This window comes from Vulpes lagopus, chromosome 7 (genome assembly GCF_018345385.1).
Source record: "Vulpes lagopus strain Blue_001 chromosome 7, ASM1834538v1, whole genome shotgun sequence".
NCBI classification, from domain to species: domain Eukaryota; kingdom Metazoa; phylum Chordata; class Mammalia; order Carnivora; family Canidae; genus Vulpes; species Vulpes lagopus.
Window position 1 is genome coordinate 8,188,149 of NC_054830.1, and position 16,041 is coordinate 8,204,189.

At 50.6% G+C, this 16,041-nt stretch overlaps 1 protein-coding gene across 2 annotated transcripts; it reads right to left on the reverse strand.

Moving 5' to 3' along the window:
• Nucleotides 1–4,961: 4,961 nt before the first annotated feature.
• Nucleotides 4,962–15,572, reverse strand: RAB3D (RAB3D, member RAS oncogene family). 2 transcript variants are annotated; one of them, XM_041764202.1, is made up of 5 exons: nucleotides 15,423–15,572; nucleotides 13,745–14,014; nucleotides 12,911–13,029; nucleotides 12,699–12,823; nucleotides 4,962–7,861 (listed from the first exon to the last, which is right to left on the reverse strand). In XM_041764202.1, the coding sequence occupies exons 2-5, from the start codon at nucleotides 13,970–13,972 to the stop codon at nucleotides 7,674–7,676; spliced, it is 660 nt and encodes a 219-aa protein (XP_041620136.1). In that variant the 5' UTR covers nucleotides 13,973–14,014; nucleotides 15,423–15,572; the 3' UTR covers nucleotides 4,962–7,673. The 2 variants fall into 2 exon arrangements, with proteins under 2 accessions (XP_041620136.1, XP_041620135.1); XM_041764201.1 differs by having other exon boundaries at nucleotides 15,370–15,572.
• Nucleotides 15,573–16,041: the final 469 nt, after the last annotated feature.

The window sequence follows — 16,041 nt, forward strand, 5'->3', positions numbered from 1 at the left end:
GGGAGGGGTGGGGGGTTGGGGGGAAGACAGGACATCTGGCCCACATGGCTGCTGGAGATTTTGTCTCATTATTATTCCTCTGTGACACTCACTGATTTTGGAAGGGAGGTTGGTAATAAAAGATTTGGGAGAGCTCTGTTATCCTGACTCCTTTTTCCTTCCTTTTACTTTTTATGCCAGTTGGCCATGATCTTAACCCTAAGTACCTGAATGGGATGACATGGCCTCTTTTCTCACGCAATTATCTTGTTTTGTAAATTATTTTGTGGAAAAAAAAAACCCTAAAATGTTCACACACATACAAAAAGGAATTTGTCCAAAGAAACTCCTATATACCCATCACCCAGATTCAACAATCACCTAGAGTCTGACATGTTTGTTTCATGATCCCTTTTTCCCATTGATGAAGTATTTAGAAACAAGTTCCAAACAATGTCATTTCCCCCCCTCATCAGTACACATCTCTAAAAATGTATTCATCTGAGTCAACCCCAATGCTATCATTACACCTGACTGAATGCTTGTGTCCCCCCCAAATTCCCATGTTGAAACCCAATCCCCAATGTGATGCTTTTGGGAGGTGGGGCCTCTGGGAGATGACTAGGTCCTAAAGGCTGAGCCCTCACAAATGGGATTAGTATCTTAAAAGAGACACCAGAAAGCTCCTTTGCTTCTTCTTCCAAATGAGGACACACACACACACACACACACACACACACACACACAGCCATCTATGACCTAGGAAACTGGTGTTCACCAGACACTGAATCTGCTGGTGCCTTGATCTTGAACTTCCCAGCCTACAGAACTAAGAGAAAGAAATGTCTATTGTTTATAAGCCACACAGTCTATGGTGTTCTTTCATAGAAGCCCAAATGGACCAGGACAACACCTAAGACAATTAGCAACCATTCCTTGGTATCACCCAAACCCAGCCCACCATCAAATTTTTCTGATGGGCTCAAAAATGTCTTTTTATATTGATTTCTTTGTATTTTTAAAAATATTTTACTCATTTATTCATGAGAGACACAGAGAGAGAGGCAGAGAGACACAGGTAGAGGGAGAAGCAGGCTCCGTGCAGGGAGCCTGACGTGGGACTCGATCCCATGATCCTTGGATCACGCCCTGAGCCGAAGGCAGCCGCTCAACCACTGACCCACCCAGGTGCTCTGATTTCTTTGTATTTTTTTAATCGGGATATAATTGACATCTAACATATTTGTTTCATGTCTACAACATATGACTTGATAGTAGTTTGCTTTGCACGATGACTACCACAATAAGTAATGAACATCACTATACATCATCACACAATTTTTTCCTTATGAGAACTTTTAAGATCAACTCTCTTAGTAACTTTCAAATATGCAATACAGTATTATTAACTATAGCCACCATGCTGTACGTTACATCCCCAGGACTTAACACATTTGGTTTATTTGAATTGCATCCAAATAAGGTCCACACATCATGTTTGCTCGTCATGTCTCCTAATTCCCTTTCATTCTAATCCAGTAGTTCTCAAATTAGAGGATGCATTGGAGTCCTCTGAATGTTCTGTTAACACAGATGCTGGGGGTGGGGGAGGCACCCCCAGGGCTTCTGGAGTGGGGCCCACGTATCTGAATTCCAAACAACTTCTCAGGCCAGGCTGCCAGAACATACTCAGAAAACCACTGCTCCAGGTTCTTCCTCTTCTTCTCCAACCCCACCAACCTTTGATTTGTTGCAGAAAGAGCGTGGGGATGCCTGGGTGGCTCAGCCAGTTAAATGTCTGCCTTTGGCTCAGGTCATGAACCCAGCCAGGGTCCTAGGATGGAGCCCCCCATCAGGCTCCCTGCTCAGGGGGAGGCCTGCTTCTCCCTCTCTCTCTCTCTGCTGCTCCCCCTGCTTGTGCTCTCTCTCTCAAATAAATAAATAAATAAATAAATAAATAAATAAATAAATGGGATCTTTAAAAAAAGCATGGATTTACTCCTTGCTTCTACCCTGAACCCTTTATCTCCCCCCCCCCATATTTCCTGTGAGTCACTGGTTCTCAGCCCTAGCTGCACATCCGAAGCCCCCAAACCTTCCAACAGTACCCAAGCCTGCACCCCATCCCCCACCTTCTGATCTTTTAAAGAAAGATTTTATTTATTCATTCATGAGAGACACAGACAGAGGCTGAGACATAGGCAGAGGGAGAAGCTGGCACCCTGCAAGGAGCTGGATCCAAGACTGGATCCCACAAACCCGGGATCACCACCTGAGTCAAAGGAGGACGCTCATATGTGGAGCCCCCCAAGGTGCCCCTCCCACCTTCTGATTTTTTATTTTATTTTATTTTTTCCACCTTCTGATTTAACTGGACGGGACTGTGGCCTGGGTTTGGGGACTCTGACATTCCCCCAGATGATTCTAAGGGCTGGCCATGGTCACTGCTGAGAAAGCATAAACCAAGGGCTTCATCCAATGACCCCAGCGACCTGAATCCGTTCTTTCATTGGGGATTGCAAAATGCCAGTTTAACTAATCTTTCCATCTTTCTTTGGGGGGCGGGAGGGGGGCGGATTTTGAGAAAGCTAAAATGAGCACGTGTTGTATTTGCCATTGCTGCAATCACCTCCCACTTCAGGAAAGGACACATGGGTTTCCTTTGGAGACAGCCCACCTCTCAGATTTCTGTCCCTAAGCCCGGGCCTCATGGTCTCTGACAGCCAATCAGCATGTTCCATCTGTGGGACCCGTTCAGGTGTGGGCGTGGGACCCAAGCTGGTCCCTGGACAGTAGGCTTGAGGGCTTGGGATAAGGTGATCGGTTGACTTGAAGCTCACCTCGCAGCCTGACAGTGAGGCTGCAGAGCGAAGGCTCAGACAGCCGTTGAGGATCCTGGGACCGTGTGTAAGTCCCTGGATCCAGCTCACACTTGAGCTCTGCAGAGCATTCATTCTCTCAACAAACATCTGTGGAGCGCTTGCTCGAAGTAAAAAATGAACTGTTTTACGCACAACACTCCCCCACCCCACTTTCTAAGATTTTATTTATTTGAGACAGAGAGAGAGAGAGAGCACAAGATGGGGACAGAGGGAATAGCAGACTCCAGCTCTGAGCAGGGAACTGGAGGCAGGATTGGATTCCAGGACCCTAGGATCATGACCTGAGCTGAAGGCAGGTGCTTAACAGACTGAGCCACCCAGGTGCCCCTACTCACAGCACTTCTGACACCAAATGTATGTGGGTTATGGAGGGATTTCACACCAAACAATTCTCTCCGGGTACCGACTGGGCATCCTAGAGTTCAATTCTGACATTAACTACCCAGGGTTTGGGGCAGACACCACAAACTTGAGGACTGGGGTCATCGAGACTGCCCCCCCTTCAGATGCCAGCTGCAAGTATTGAGTCTCCAAGTGACCCCTACTTCTGTCTGACTTGGCTCCAAAATTAGGGGGCTCCCACAATCCCCCTTCCCTTTCAGTCTTGATAATTAGAATCTCACAGAGCTCAGTAAGCATTTCAGTACTATTACAAGTTAATTATGAAAGGGTAGAGATCAGGAACAGCCAAATGGAAGAGATGCATAGGGCAAGGTATGGAAAAGGGGCACCGAGCTTCCCTGTGCTCCCCAGCCGCCACCCTCCTAGCACCTTGATGTGTTTCCAATCCAGAAGCTCTCTGAATCTCGTTGCTTAGATTTTTTGTTAAAGATGGTATTATTTATTTTAATTATTTGAGAGTGTATGTGTGTGTGAGAGAGAGAGAGCATGCATGAGCAAGGGGAGGAGGAGCAGAGGGAGAAGCAGACTCTCCACTGAGCAGATCCCAAGACCTTGAGATCATGACCTGAGCCGAAGCAGACACTTAACCCAGGTGCCCCTTGTGTTTTAGGCTTTTTATGGAAGTTTCATTATTTAGGCATGATGGATGAAACCATTGGCCATTGGTGATTATCTCAATCTCCAGCTCCCTTCCCCTCCCTTAAGGTCAGGCAACTGGCCTCATAGTTCCTTACCCTCTAATCTTGGCTTGGTGTTTCTGGAGACCAGCGCCCCCTATCCTGACACCACCTAGGGACTCCCAGCCAGCAGGCCTCTCATTAGCATACAAAAGACACTTATCATTCCAGAGATTCAAAGGGTTTTAGGAGCTGTGTGCCAGGAACCAGGGACCAAAATCAAATATTTCTTTTTTATTGTATGAAACAGGAACTGAGTTGGGTGTGGTGGTGAAAAATAAAACATCTCTGCATTTGAGGAACTGATATTATATTGAAAGACACTTGTTTCAGGTAAACAAGTAAATTATATAGTAGCTTCTAGGGGCTATGGGAAGGGGGAACAGGAAAAGGGACATCGGAAATGCTGCGATGAGGTAGCCATATTAAAAGGAGGGGGTGGGGAGAAGGAAAGGGGAGTCAATGAGGTGAGATTTGCACAAAGACCTGAAAGAGGGGGTGAATGAGAGGACCCATTTGACTTCAGGCTGAGGGAACAGTCAGGGCAAAGGCCCTGAGGCAGGGGCCTGGTGTGTTCAAATAGCTGCAAGGCCAATGTGACTGCAGCAGGGCAAATGGGGAGTAAGGGAAGTGACAGGTCAGATCATGCAGGATCTTGTGAGCTGGAAGGAAGGCTCAGGCTTTTACTGAGTGGGAGCCACAGAGGGCTCTGAGCAAAGGAGCAATGGGGTGAGTTGGGTATTCGCAGGTTCCCTCTGGCTGCTGTGAGGACAGATCATCTCACTAGGACTAGTTGGGGCAATGTCACCCTCCCTACCACACAGCAAACTTTCCAGGGCCAAGGTTGGTTGGCATGAGACCTGGTTAGAGGCAGCTCCAGACCCGAGCCTCCCTGGCCTGATTCAGATTCTGCTGCATTACGCATGGCCCTCGACCAGCCATCTACTTGGCTGTAAATCAACCACCCTCTTCCTGGAAACCACATTTCACTAATGGGAAAAAAAAAAAAAAACTACCAGCATCTGGGCATAACGGCTTTTATTTTCTCTTGTGGATAAAAGTGCTCGTCTTTCTGAGTGGACATCAAAGAATCGCTTACACAGGAGAACTGCATCCAGTATATAAATGACCAAATCGAGAAGCTCACTCCGTAGTGTTTTGGGATCATAGGGGAGAAGCCGGTTCGTGGAATTAGCACTTCAACACTGAGACCAAATTTCACCCCTTACTTGCCTTTTGGAGTGGAGTAGGAGAAAAACAAAAGAACATGAACCCTGGGGAAGCCAAAGAAGAAAAGGAAAAAGCAGAACCCTGTGGAAAGACCAGCTGCTTAAAGCAAATGGTAAGAATTCAGGACCCAGCCTCAGGCCACCTCTCCAGACCCATCTCCCAGGAGTTGAGAAATCTCACCCCCACCCCCAGGCTTTGGCTTCATTGCTGTCTGTAAACTCAACATATCTCCATCCCTCAGAACTGCCATCCCTCCCCCACTCCGTCCCCCCCACCCCCATGATCTTCCAGGACATTGGTTTGGGTTCCATCGTGAGTGAAGCCTCCCACCCAAAATTATACAATAAAAACCTGCATTATTTTTAGAAGAAACCCAAAAAAACCCTCTCCTACATTATTCCTAATTTTGAGAAAACCAGAGGCAGCTAGCTGTCTCAGTTGCTACTTAAAGCTCAAGTGTTCAAAAATCACGTGTAGACACAAGGCTCACTTCATGTCAGGCACAAGACACAGCCAAAGCTGTTTTTTATCAGGTGGGCTATGACAGGTTGGCTAGTCCCTTAGGTAAGGGCACTTTGGTCCATCTTTTTTTTTTTTTTTTTTCTAGCAAGCAGTTTAAGAAAAATGGACTGGCCAACAGAATCTTGATGGCCCACAGTACATCTTAACAGACTTGTTTTTGTTTCTTAATGGCTGCTTTAATCTTTTATGTCAAAGCAACTAACATTTTTGACTACTGCCCCAAACATTCCCTCAAACTCATTGTGTTCCCAGAAACTTGTCCATTTGACCAGTCACATGATTTGTTGGCTTGCAAAGATACGCTCCCTTTGAAGCTCTAAGGGCAGCCCTTGGTAAGGGGTGAACAGGGCCTGTCTAGAAAAGAATCCAATCTAGAGCTTCTATAATGGTAAAAGTGAAATAAAACTCGAACCAGGTCTTCCTCCCTTCAGAAGGAGGCTGAGCTCTTTAAGGCTATAGCAAGTCATTTTGGTGGCAGGGGCTGGGAGTGGAGCACAAACCATCTGTTTAGACCATCTTCCCTGTGTTTGTCATGTTATGGGATGTTAGTTGGTGTTGTGGGGCAGAAACAGGTGCCCCATACCACTGGAGTTTGGACTTTGGTGGGCAGGAAGGGCACTGAGCTGCGGTGGGGGGTGGAGATCAAGACGGAGCTCCCCAAACTGCACATAACCTCCCAGTAGGAGCCCCTGCCAGCTGGGCACCGCAGCCTTGTGGGCTCCCAGATGGTGTGTCAACTGGGGACTGAGTCCCGGTGTATCCCCATCAGCCTGCCACTCCCAGGCTGTGTCAGTGAAAGGCATGTGGCAACAGCAATTACCCAATTCTGCTTTCTTGCCCCTTCAGCCCAACCCTAAAGCCTCCCTGAGAGTGACTCCTCCATTAGGAGGAGACATCACCTCCCTGGGCCCCACCAATGACTTGGCTCAGGAAACAAGACTCTGGGTCTTCAAGGGCTCTTGAATGGGAGGAGCCCAGTCCTTCTAGCAGCAAGTCGCCAGCAAGAGCAGGAGACTGGAATATTGCTCAATTTCCTTTTCTAGCAGGATATAAGATGTGGAAAGATCTTGCTTAAAACATCACCAGCTAAATGGGGCCTGGGAGAGGCAGGTACGGGCCGGAGGGCCCGGGCTCCTGGCTCTGGGGTTAACTTCTACCAAAAAGACGCCAGCGGGAATGCCAAGAGTTGCAATGTTCTCTGCCCAGGCTGATGCGGACCATAGTTCCAGAACTCAATCCAGGGATCAGAGATGCAGTGGATAAGCCAAAACAGTGGCAGGGGTGTGGGTGATGTGGAACACTGGGGAGGCTCTGAAGGCACTTCTGGGGTCCCTGAAGCTGGGGGGGGGGTCAGGTCTCTGACTTCCTGTCCCTTGACAATGGGAAAAGCTGTTTTAATACTGCTTTCACAGGCAGGGGATCTGCAGGCCAGGGGGAAAGAGTCTGCAAGGGCTATAATCACCTTCACTCCTTGGAAGCTTGAGGTCTGAGGAGGTTCACAGGTGGGCCTGGGACCACACCAGGGGACCCTGAGAAAGGAGTTGCCTTTGACATCCCCAGGGATGAACTCTGAGGACCCACACCGCAGGACGAAGAAAACGAACCATCTTTGACCAGCTCGTGAACGCCAGGCAATGCCCAAACAGAATGGACGAGGACAACAGTTTCAACCCCGAAGGCACTGTGGACACCCCTCCACCAGGCGGGGTGGGACATGCTGCCCATGTTCCCTCCGTTCAAATTCCTGAAAAGCAGCAAGCTCGTGCATGTCAGCATCCCCAGACTCTGCCTGCAGTGCAGGATCCCCAGGGTCTGGAGCTTGTGAGAAGGCTGCCTGGGCAAGCTGGAGACCATGCGGGAGTCGGGGCAGCTGACCGGAGGGAAGGGGGTGCCCTGAGCTTGGAAACAGCCCTTGTGGCTCATGCCTCTGTCACAGTCCCTGCCAAGGCCAGAAGGGGTGGGCAGGGGTTGGGGACCACCTTTAGCAGCTGCAGCTGCTGGGCTCGGGGGGTGGGGTGTCCCCCAAGGCTGGGCCCTTCCCATTGCTCCCCGGGCTGGAGCTGGGTTCAAGGGACTCGTTCATCTTCTCGCAGATGACGTCCACCAGGCGCTCAAAGACCTGCTTCACGTTGATGTTCTCCTTGGCGCTGGCCTCAAAGAACTCAAAACCTAGAGGGACACAAGGTGGGAACACCAGTGAGACCCCCCAGGGGTAGGGCTTGGGCTGTGCATCATCCAAACCTGGTTTCTAAGCCCAGGTTTGCCTTTCATGAGGTTGTGAGACATTGGCTGAGAACCTCAGTCTCTTGAAGCCTCAGTTGGTGCATCTGTAAAAAGGGAATGACGCTGATGCCAATAAAAATCTGTGGTAGGGGATCCCTGGGTGGCTCAGCGGTTTGGCGCCTGCTTTTGGCCCAGGGTACGATCCTGGAGTCCTGGGAATGAGTCCTGCGACAGGCTCCCGGCATGGAGCCTGCTTCTCCTTCTGCCTGTGTCTCTGCCTCTCTCTCTCTCTCTCATGAATAAATAAAATCTTAAAAATAAAATAAATTAAAAAATAATTAAAAAAAAAAAAAGTCTGTGGTAGCAGTCCCAGTTTGGACTATTCCAAGAATCTCTTTCTCACAGAGCAGTGGCTACAAGGGTCCAGCTAGTGATGTTCTGGTGCCTGGCAGGCATGTAACGAACGGCAAGGCTTCCCAGCGTCCATGGGGCATATGTGATGCCCACAGTCTTGACCTACAGAAAGTACTAGAGGTGGTAATAATGATAGTAATAAATAATAAGCAGTAGCAGACACCCAAACACTCCTAACTTGTCTCTCATTTAAACAAAAAAGCTTGTCCCAGGGAACCTGGGTGGCTCAGACAGTTAAGAATCCGACTCTCGATTTCGACTCAGGTCATGATCTCAGGGTCTTGGGATTAAGCTCCAGGTGGAGCTCCATGCTGGGCATGGAGCCTGCTTGACAGTCTTTCTCTCCTTCTCCCTCTGCCCCTCCCCCTCTCCCTCTTTCTCTCTCTCTCTCTCTCTCAAAAAGAAAAATAAAATAGGGCAGCCGGGGTGGTTCAGTGGTTTCACGCCTGCCTTTGGCTCAGGGCGTGATCCTGGAGACCTGGGATCAAGTCCCACATTGGGCTCCCTGCATGTGGCCTCTCCCTCTGCCTGTGTCTCTGCCTCTCTCTCTGTGTCTCTCATGAATAAATAAATAAAAATCTAAATCAATCTAAATCGGTCAATCAATAAATAATAAATAAATAAATAATAAGAAAAATAAAATAAAATAAAATAATTTTTGAAACTTTTTTAATTTAAAAAGCTTCTTCTCCCAAAGATGGAAGGTAGTATAAAGGATCTGAGGACTTGCCCATGGTTCCTCAGCTACAAAAAGTGGGCTGCCGACCTAAAAATAAGGGTGGGTGTACATGACAATCTTTCCCGCACCCCTAAAAGATTGGCTCAGGCTCGGCCTACAGGGAGCTACCCCTGAATGGTCCCCAATATGTCCATATCCACCACACCTGCCAGAAATTGGGCCAGAAATTCAGACAAACACCCCCTATACTACACACAGCACAGGGTAAACGGCTCTATCCCAGCACTAGTCATGCTGTCCCATAAAAATGTAATTACAATCAAATAATTATGTGTGTATTTATCCATTTCCTATTGGTCTCTGCTATTAGAATGCCAGCTCTGGGAGGGCAGATTACTGTCTGACTTGTTTGGTGCCTGGCATAGAGCAGGTGTCGGAAACTACTAACTGAATGAATGAATGATTGACTGAATGACAGAGGCAGGCCATGAACTCAGATCTCTTACTCCAAGCTTCCTGATCAATGTCACCCCCACTGCCTTCCCAGGCAAAACTGGCATTTCCTTATCTGTGTGCGGCTCTGCCTCAAAGCATCCGAGTTCTTTTTTTAATACTTTTTTTTTGTCCTGATTATAAATATTCAGTGGAGAAATTCACTAAAGTTAGAAACCACTGAAAAATATCAAGACAGATATAAAAGCTATTTGTAACCTCATTATCCAGAAGCAATTGCCATTGGTGTTTTGGTGTTTCGCTTTTCATGGTTTTTTTTTAAGATTTTATTTATTTATTCATGAGAGACACAGAGAGAGAGGCAGAGACACAGGCAGAGGAAGAAGCAAGTTCCATGCAGGGAGCCCGATATGGGACTCGATCCTGGGTCTCCAGGATCATCCCCTGGACAGAAGGCAGATGCTTAACTGCTGAGCTACCCAGGCGTCCCTTGCTTTTCTTTTTTTTTTTTTTTTAAATATTTTATTTATTTATTCATGAGAGACACGCAGAGAGAGAGAGACAGGCAGAGGGAAAAGCAGGCTCCCTGCAGGGAGCCTGACATGGGACTCGATCCAGGGTCTCCAGGATCATGCCCTGGGCTGGAGATGGCGCTAAATCGCTGAGCCACCCAGGCTGCTCTCATTTTTCATTTTTAAGATAATATAAATACATAATTATTGGGGTTGGGTTTGTAGGGGGTATGTGTGTGTTGCTTTTTTCCTACAAAACTGGGATCAAATTATGTCTCCTGCTCTGTACATCAGTATTTTAAACTTAATGACAGAGTAGGAAGCCCCTTTACGCCCAGTCTCTAGATGTTCTCTGCAAGGTGGGGGCAACATCGACAAGTATTCCAGCCCACGATTAGAAATCAATAGCTAATTTCACCAGTTCCAGGCAAACTGGGGGATCTGGGCCCCAGCTGCAAAAGCTGACTCCCCAGCATACCTAGAAATGAGAACTCCAAGGTGGAGTTCCCAGAAAACACAAAAAACAGAGGAACAGGTTAATGACACCATGAGGGAGCAAAGAGCCAAATCTCAAGTGGAAGATGTTCCATAGAACAAAGACCTAGTTTGTCTAACAAATAGACGGTAAGGAAAAAAAAGAAAAAAGACTGTTTATAATATAGCGTCCCTGAACTTTCTCCATAAAGGGGCAGATAGTAAATATTTTAGGATTTGTGGGTCATTATGTGGTGCCTAGAATTTTGTGTGCAAGTGTCAACAACAGTTCACCGTCATGCCAGCCAACACTTAGATGCAACTGCATGTGTGCCAGGCTGTGATATCGGCTTTATATGTCAGAACTCATTTAGCCCTGGGATGCCTGGGTGGCTCAGTGGTTGAGTGTCTGCCTTTGGCTCAGGTCGTCATCCCAGAGTCCCAGGATCGGGTCCTGCATCAGGGAGCCTGCTTGTCCCTCTGCCTATGTCTCTGCCTTACTCTGTGTCTCTCATGAATAAATAAATAAAATCTTAAAAAACAAAAACAAAAACTCATTTGCCCCCCAAGACAGCTTGATGAGCTGGGGCTGTTATAATCTCCATTTCACACAGGAGGAAGTGCAGGCCCAGAAAGCTGAAGCTACCAATATGAAATCACAAAGCAACCAAGAAATAATATAAGTTAATGTTCAATCAGGGCCAGTGTTAACTTATTTCATCTTTTTTGTTTTTTAAGATTTTATTTATTTATTCATGAGAGACAGAAAGAGAGACAGAGACATAGGCGCAGAGGGAGAAGCAGGCTCCATGCATGGAGCCTGATGTGGGACTTGATCCCTGCACCTAGGATCATGCCCTGAGCCGAAGGCAGACGCTCAACCACTGAGCCACCCAGGAGTCCCTTATTTCATCTAACAGCACTCTGAAGGAGACATGATTTTCACTGTTTTCCAGATGGAGAAATGGAAGCACAGAGAGGGGAGGTGATGTCTTCAAGGTCACATAGCTACTGGGTTATAGGATGGGACTCTAACTCCTGAGGCTGGGTCCTTAACCCACCCTCCCCTATGGTGATGGTTATACTGCCTCCTGCAAGGAAAGTCTTGTGGAGAGCTTAGAATCCTAGAATATTCCAGGCAAGATTTCCTTTTAGCCTAGGGGTACCTGGGTAGCTCAGTGGGTTAAGCATCTGTCTTCAGCTCGGGTCATGATCCCAGGGTCCTGGGATTGAGCCCTGTGTCCTCAGGCTCCCCGTACAGCAGGGAGTCTGCTTCTGCCTCTCCCTCTGCCCCTATCCCCACTTGTGTGCATAACACACACACACTTTCTCTCAAATAAATAAAATCTTAAATTAAAAAAAAAAAAAAAGATTTCCTTTTAGCCTAAATTTCCATTTACCTGATTCAAAAAGGTAGACTGAAAATTCCTCCTCACATCCCAGTGCCCTGGTCCCCAGTTCTCAGACACACAGATGTCATCACTGTTAGTAGATCCTTCTGTGTCCTTCTGGAGTTTCTTTGGGCAAACCTAAGTATATATTCTTATTTGCATACATTTTTACACACTCCTGCAGGGGCCAGCAAACTTCGAGTCATGGGCCAGATCTGGCCCCTCACCTAATTTTGTAAACTGAGTTTTTCTGACAGACAGCCACATATGCTCTCTGGCCCCTTTCAGGCAGAGCTGAGTGTGGGGACAAAGACCCTAAGACTGTAGCTATTTCCTATCTGGCCCTTTGAGAAAACATCTGCTGAGCCGCGGACTACAGGAAGCAGCCAAACCCACGTTTTTGCACTTTGCTTTTTCTACTAAACCCGACATCCCAGAGATCTTGCCATAGCAGGACACAAAGAACGTGTTCATCCCTTTGCACAGCTGTGTAGTATTCTACTGTGTGACTGTGTTTTATGCATAGCTGCTTTCCCCACGGCGAGACGTTTAGGAGGTTGTCAACAGTGCTGTGATTTGCTGTACTCCCCACTTCCCATGTGGGTGGGATGTTTGGAGGATAAATTTCCAGAAATATTTTTGCCAAGTCTGGGTTCCCAGAGCGATGGGAAGGTGGGGAGTATCTGTCCCTGAATTCTCCGAGATTAAATGCAGAACGTGGCATACCTGTGGGTATTTTTTTGAGCGGATCCTCAAAGGGCAGAGGGTTGATGACTGTGGTTGGACCTGGGACCCAAGGGTGGGGATTAAGGGTGTGGTTCTGGGAGGTCCAGGGCCTGGGGTCCAGGCTGGGCACTAACCAAGGTCATCAGCGAGTCTCCGGCCATCCTCGGTAGGCACGACACGCTCATCTTCCAGGTCACACTTGTTCCCCACGAGGATTACCTGAGCGTTGTCCCATGAGTAGGTCTTGATCTGTGTGGCCCTGTGGAGTTTGAGGGCCATTAGGCTAGAAATTAAGAGTCAGGGGAGGAGGGGGAAGGTCAGGTGTCCGTGGTCAGCAAGCACTCACCAGTCCTGCACGGCGGCGAAGGATTCCTGGTTGGCAACATCATACATCAGCAGGAAGCCCATGGCTCCGCGGTAGTAGGCGGTGGTGATTGTACGGTAGCGCTCCTGGCCCGCCGTGTCCTAGGCACACAGCAGGGTCAGGCCACTAGAAGCTATCCTGTTCCCCAACCAACCCCTGCAGGGCCCTAAGCGGGTCACCACCTTGTGCTCATAGCCCCAGTCTGATGGGTGAGACATGGCCTTGCCTGTATAATCTCTGTCTGATGGGAGAAATATGGGCCGGCCCTCACAGCCCCAGTCTGATGGGAGGCACGGCTTTCCGTGGGTCAGCGGCCTCTCACAGACTCGTAAGCCCCTCTGACCTCACCTCCAAGAACAAACTTAGTGACCACATACAAGAGCCACCTGGGTCAGAGAGCGCCATCCTGATGCAGACACTCTGGTGCTCAATACCATGAGAATCATTATTAGCACCCTTGTTGGGAGCAAGAGCATGCCTCTGAGGAGCACAGAGGCCCAGTAGGGAATCCTGCGATGGTACCCCAACCTCTTCCCCACTGGTCACCAGGACTTCTAACCCGCCTTGGGTTAGCACTGTCTGCCCCTCAGACCCCACAAGGCAGTGCATATCCTCATCCTGATGAAGTCACCTCATAGATAATCCCCCCTACTCTACACATCTACCCCAAGCCCCCACCCTGTCTTTGGGCTACTCTCCCTCACCTGAGGCCCCTCCCCACAGCCCGACACCCTATCATGGACTTCCTTGGAGGAACCCCAGCCCCTCCAGGGCCCCTCTCCCTTGCTACAGGTCCACCATAGCCGCCTGGCCCACCCAGATCTGCAGCTTGATCCTCTTGTCATGACGATAGACCGTCTTGACCTTGAAGTCGATGCCCACAGTGCTGACAAAGGCAGGTGTGAAGGAGTCATCCGCGTAGCGGAACAGGAAGGACGTCTTGCCCACGCTGCTGTTGCCGATGAGCAGCAGCTTAAACATGTAGTCGAAGTTCTGGTCTGCTGCATCCCGAGGGCCCGTGGGGGGGTCTCCAGCTGATGCCATCGTGGCAGAGAGCCTCCTGGGGTGCGGGGAGGGGCTGTGGCCCTGCAGAAAAATAAACCACCAGGAATGGCTCCAGTGTATTGGACCAGACCCGGGTTCAAATCCTGCTTCTGCCACTAGGAGGCCAAGTGGCCTCAGATGCATCACTTGCTCTCTCTGGCCCTCTGTATCCTCTTCTGGAAAATGGGGCTGCTTATCAAATGCAAGGGCCCAGGTTGTGGAGGGGAGACACATGCAGTGCCTCCTCTGGCCACCGAGGAACCAGACCCTGCAGAAGGTGCAGGTGTGGACTTTGCCCGGGAGTGAGCAGCTGGCTGGGGCCAGGTATGAGCTGGGGGGAGGAGGGCCTGCCAGCTGGATAGAGCCCCCCCTCAGGGCCTGGCTGTTGACTTTGGCAAGGACACCTGCCCTGACCACCCCCCCACCTCTATGCTGAGTTTAACCCCATCCCTGGCCTCCACGGGGGTTTCATTGGATACAACCCAGGTTTAAAGCCCAGCTCTACCCCCAGATGGGTCCTGCCACCTTCTGTTTGTTAAAAGGGTGGGCCTGTCTCCCTCCGGGCAGGGCTGACTCACCCCGGCCCCAGCCCACAGAGGCTGCAATGACAGTCCTCGACTCTAAGGAAGCCACCTAATAAGAACCCCCCCACCCTACCACCACCATACCCCTCTAATTCCTGATTCTTCCTTTCTTGGCAATCTGTCCCCAAGGCTAGGCTGCTTTATCTGGGTCTGGGACACCCCCTCAGCCCTCATTCTCTCCCTAGGCCTCAGTTTCCCCAGCCGTCTATGGCTTCTCCTTGAGCTGCACAGGGAGGCCTGGGTGAATGGAGGGCACACTGGCTGGCAGAGGAACCCTGAGCAAAGCTATTTCTCAACTGCCTGTGGGGCTTTTTTCCATTTTAAAAGAGGACCGAACCAGCCCGCTTTCCTGCCCAGCCCTGGGCCCCACCCGGTGTTCCGGGAGAACGAGTTCAGAGGAGGGGAAGACAAGAGGCAGGAAACCTTTCCCCATGTTGGGCAGGGCTGCCAGGCTGGGGCCCTTACCCCACCCCCAGCCCCAGCCCCAGCCCACCTGTCAGCCGGTCCCACCTCTTGCCGACCATCTGCCCACCCTCCCTCACACCTGGCACTAGAGAAGGGTCCTCGGGGGCCTCGGCCCTATCTCCCTGGTGGATTTGGGGCGCCCCCGCCGGTGCAGGGGGGCTCAGGAGCTTCCTCCCATCACCATATGGTCCCATCTCCTGTTCCCAGCTGGGCTCTCGGCCCCGCCCGCGCCCCATTAACGCTCCCCAAGGAGCCCAGCTGGGTGGGGGCGAGGGAAGAGGCGTTCCCCCTCCGCCCGCCTTTGTTCCCCGCTCCCCGGGCCCTCCCTCTAGCCCCCGGCCCCCAGACCTGCGGGGACGCGGAGGTGCGGGGCGGGGGTGCGGTCCCTCCGAAGGGGTCACCTCGCGTGGGGGGCGCTGCCCGCGGGCGCTCCTGCTGCGAACTCGCTGCGGCCTGGCCCCAGGCGCGACGCCGACCCCGCAGCCGCCGCCGCAGCCACCGCCGCTGCCCGCAGCCACCCGGATCCCGCTCCCGCTCCGCCCAGGCGGGGGAGGAGGAGCCGCTCCCGGGAGGGGCGGGGCGGGGCCGAGTCCGGGGCGGGGCTTGCGGGAGCCTGGGGGAGGGGCTGGAAGCGCCCCGCGCTGGGGCGGCCTCGGGCCCGCCCCCCGACGATAAACTTCGTCTTTCCTAACGGTACGTAGGGCTCCTTCTCTGCACGGAAGTTAAGGGAGCGGATTCTGGAGTCAGGTTCGAATCCCAGCTCCACCGCTTCCTAACTCGGTTTAACTTTGGACGTGTTACTTAACCTCCCGGGGAGCCTGGTGCGTCCGGGCGTCCAGTGGTGCATAATAAGAGTCCCTACCGGGGCACCCGGGTGGCTCAGTGGCTGAGCGTCTGCCTTCCGCTTGGTGGTGATCCCAGGGTCCTCGAGTTTCCCATCGGGTTCCCTGCGGGGAGCCTGCACCTCCCTCTGCCTGTTTTTCTGCCTCTCTATGTACTCTTATGGATAAATAAAATCTT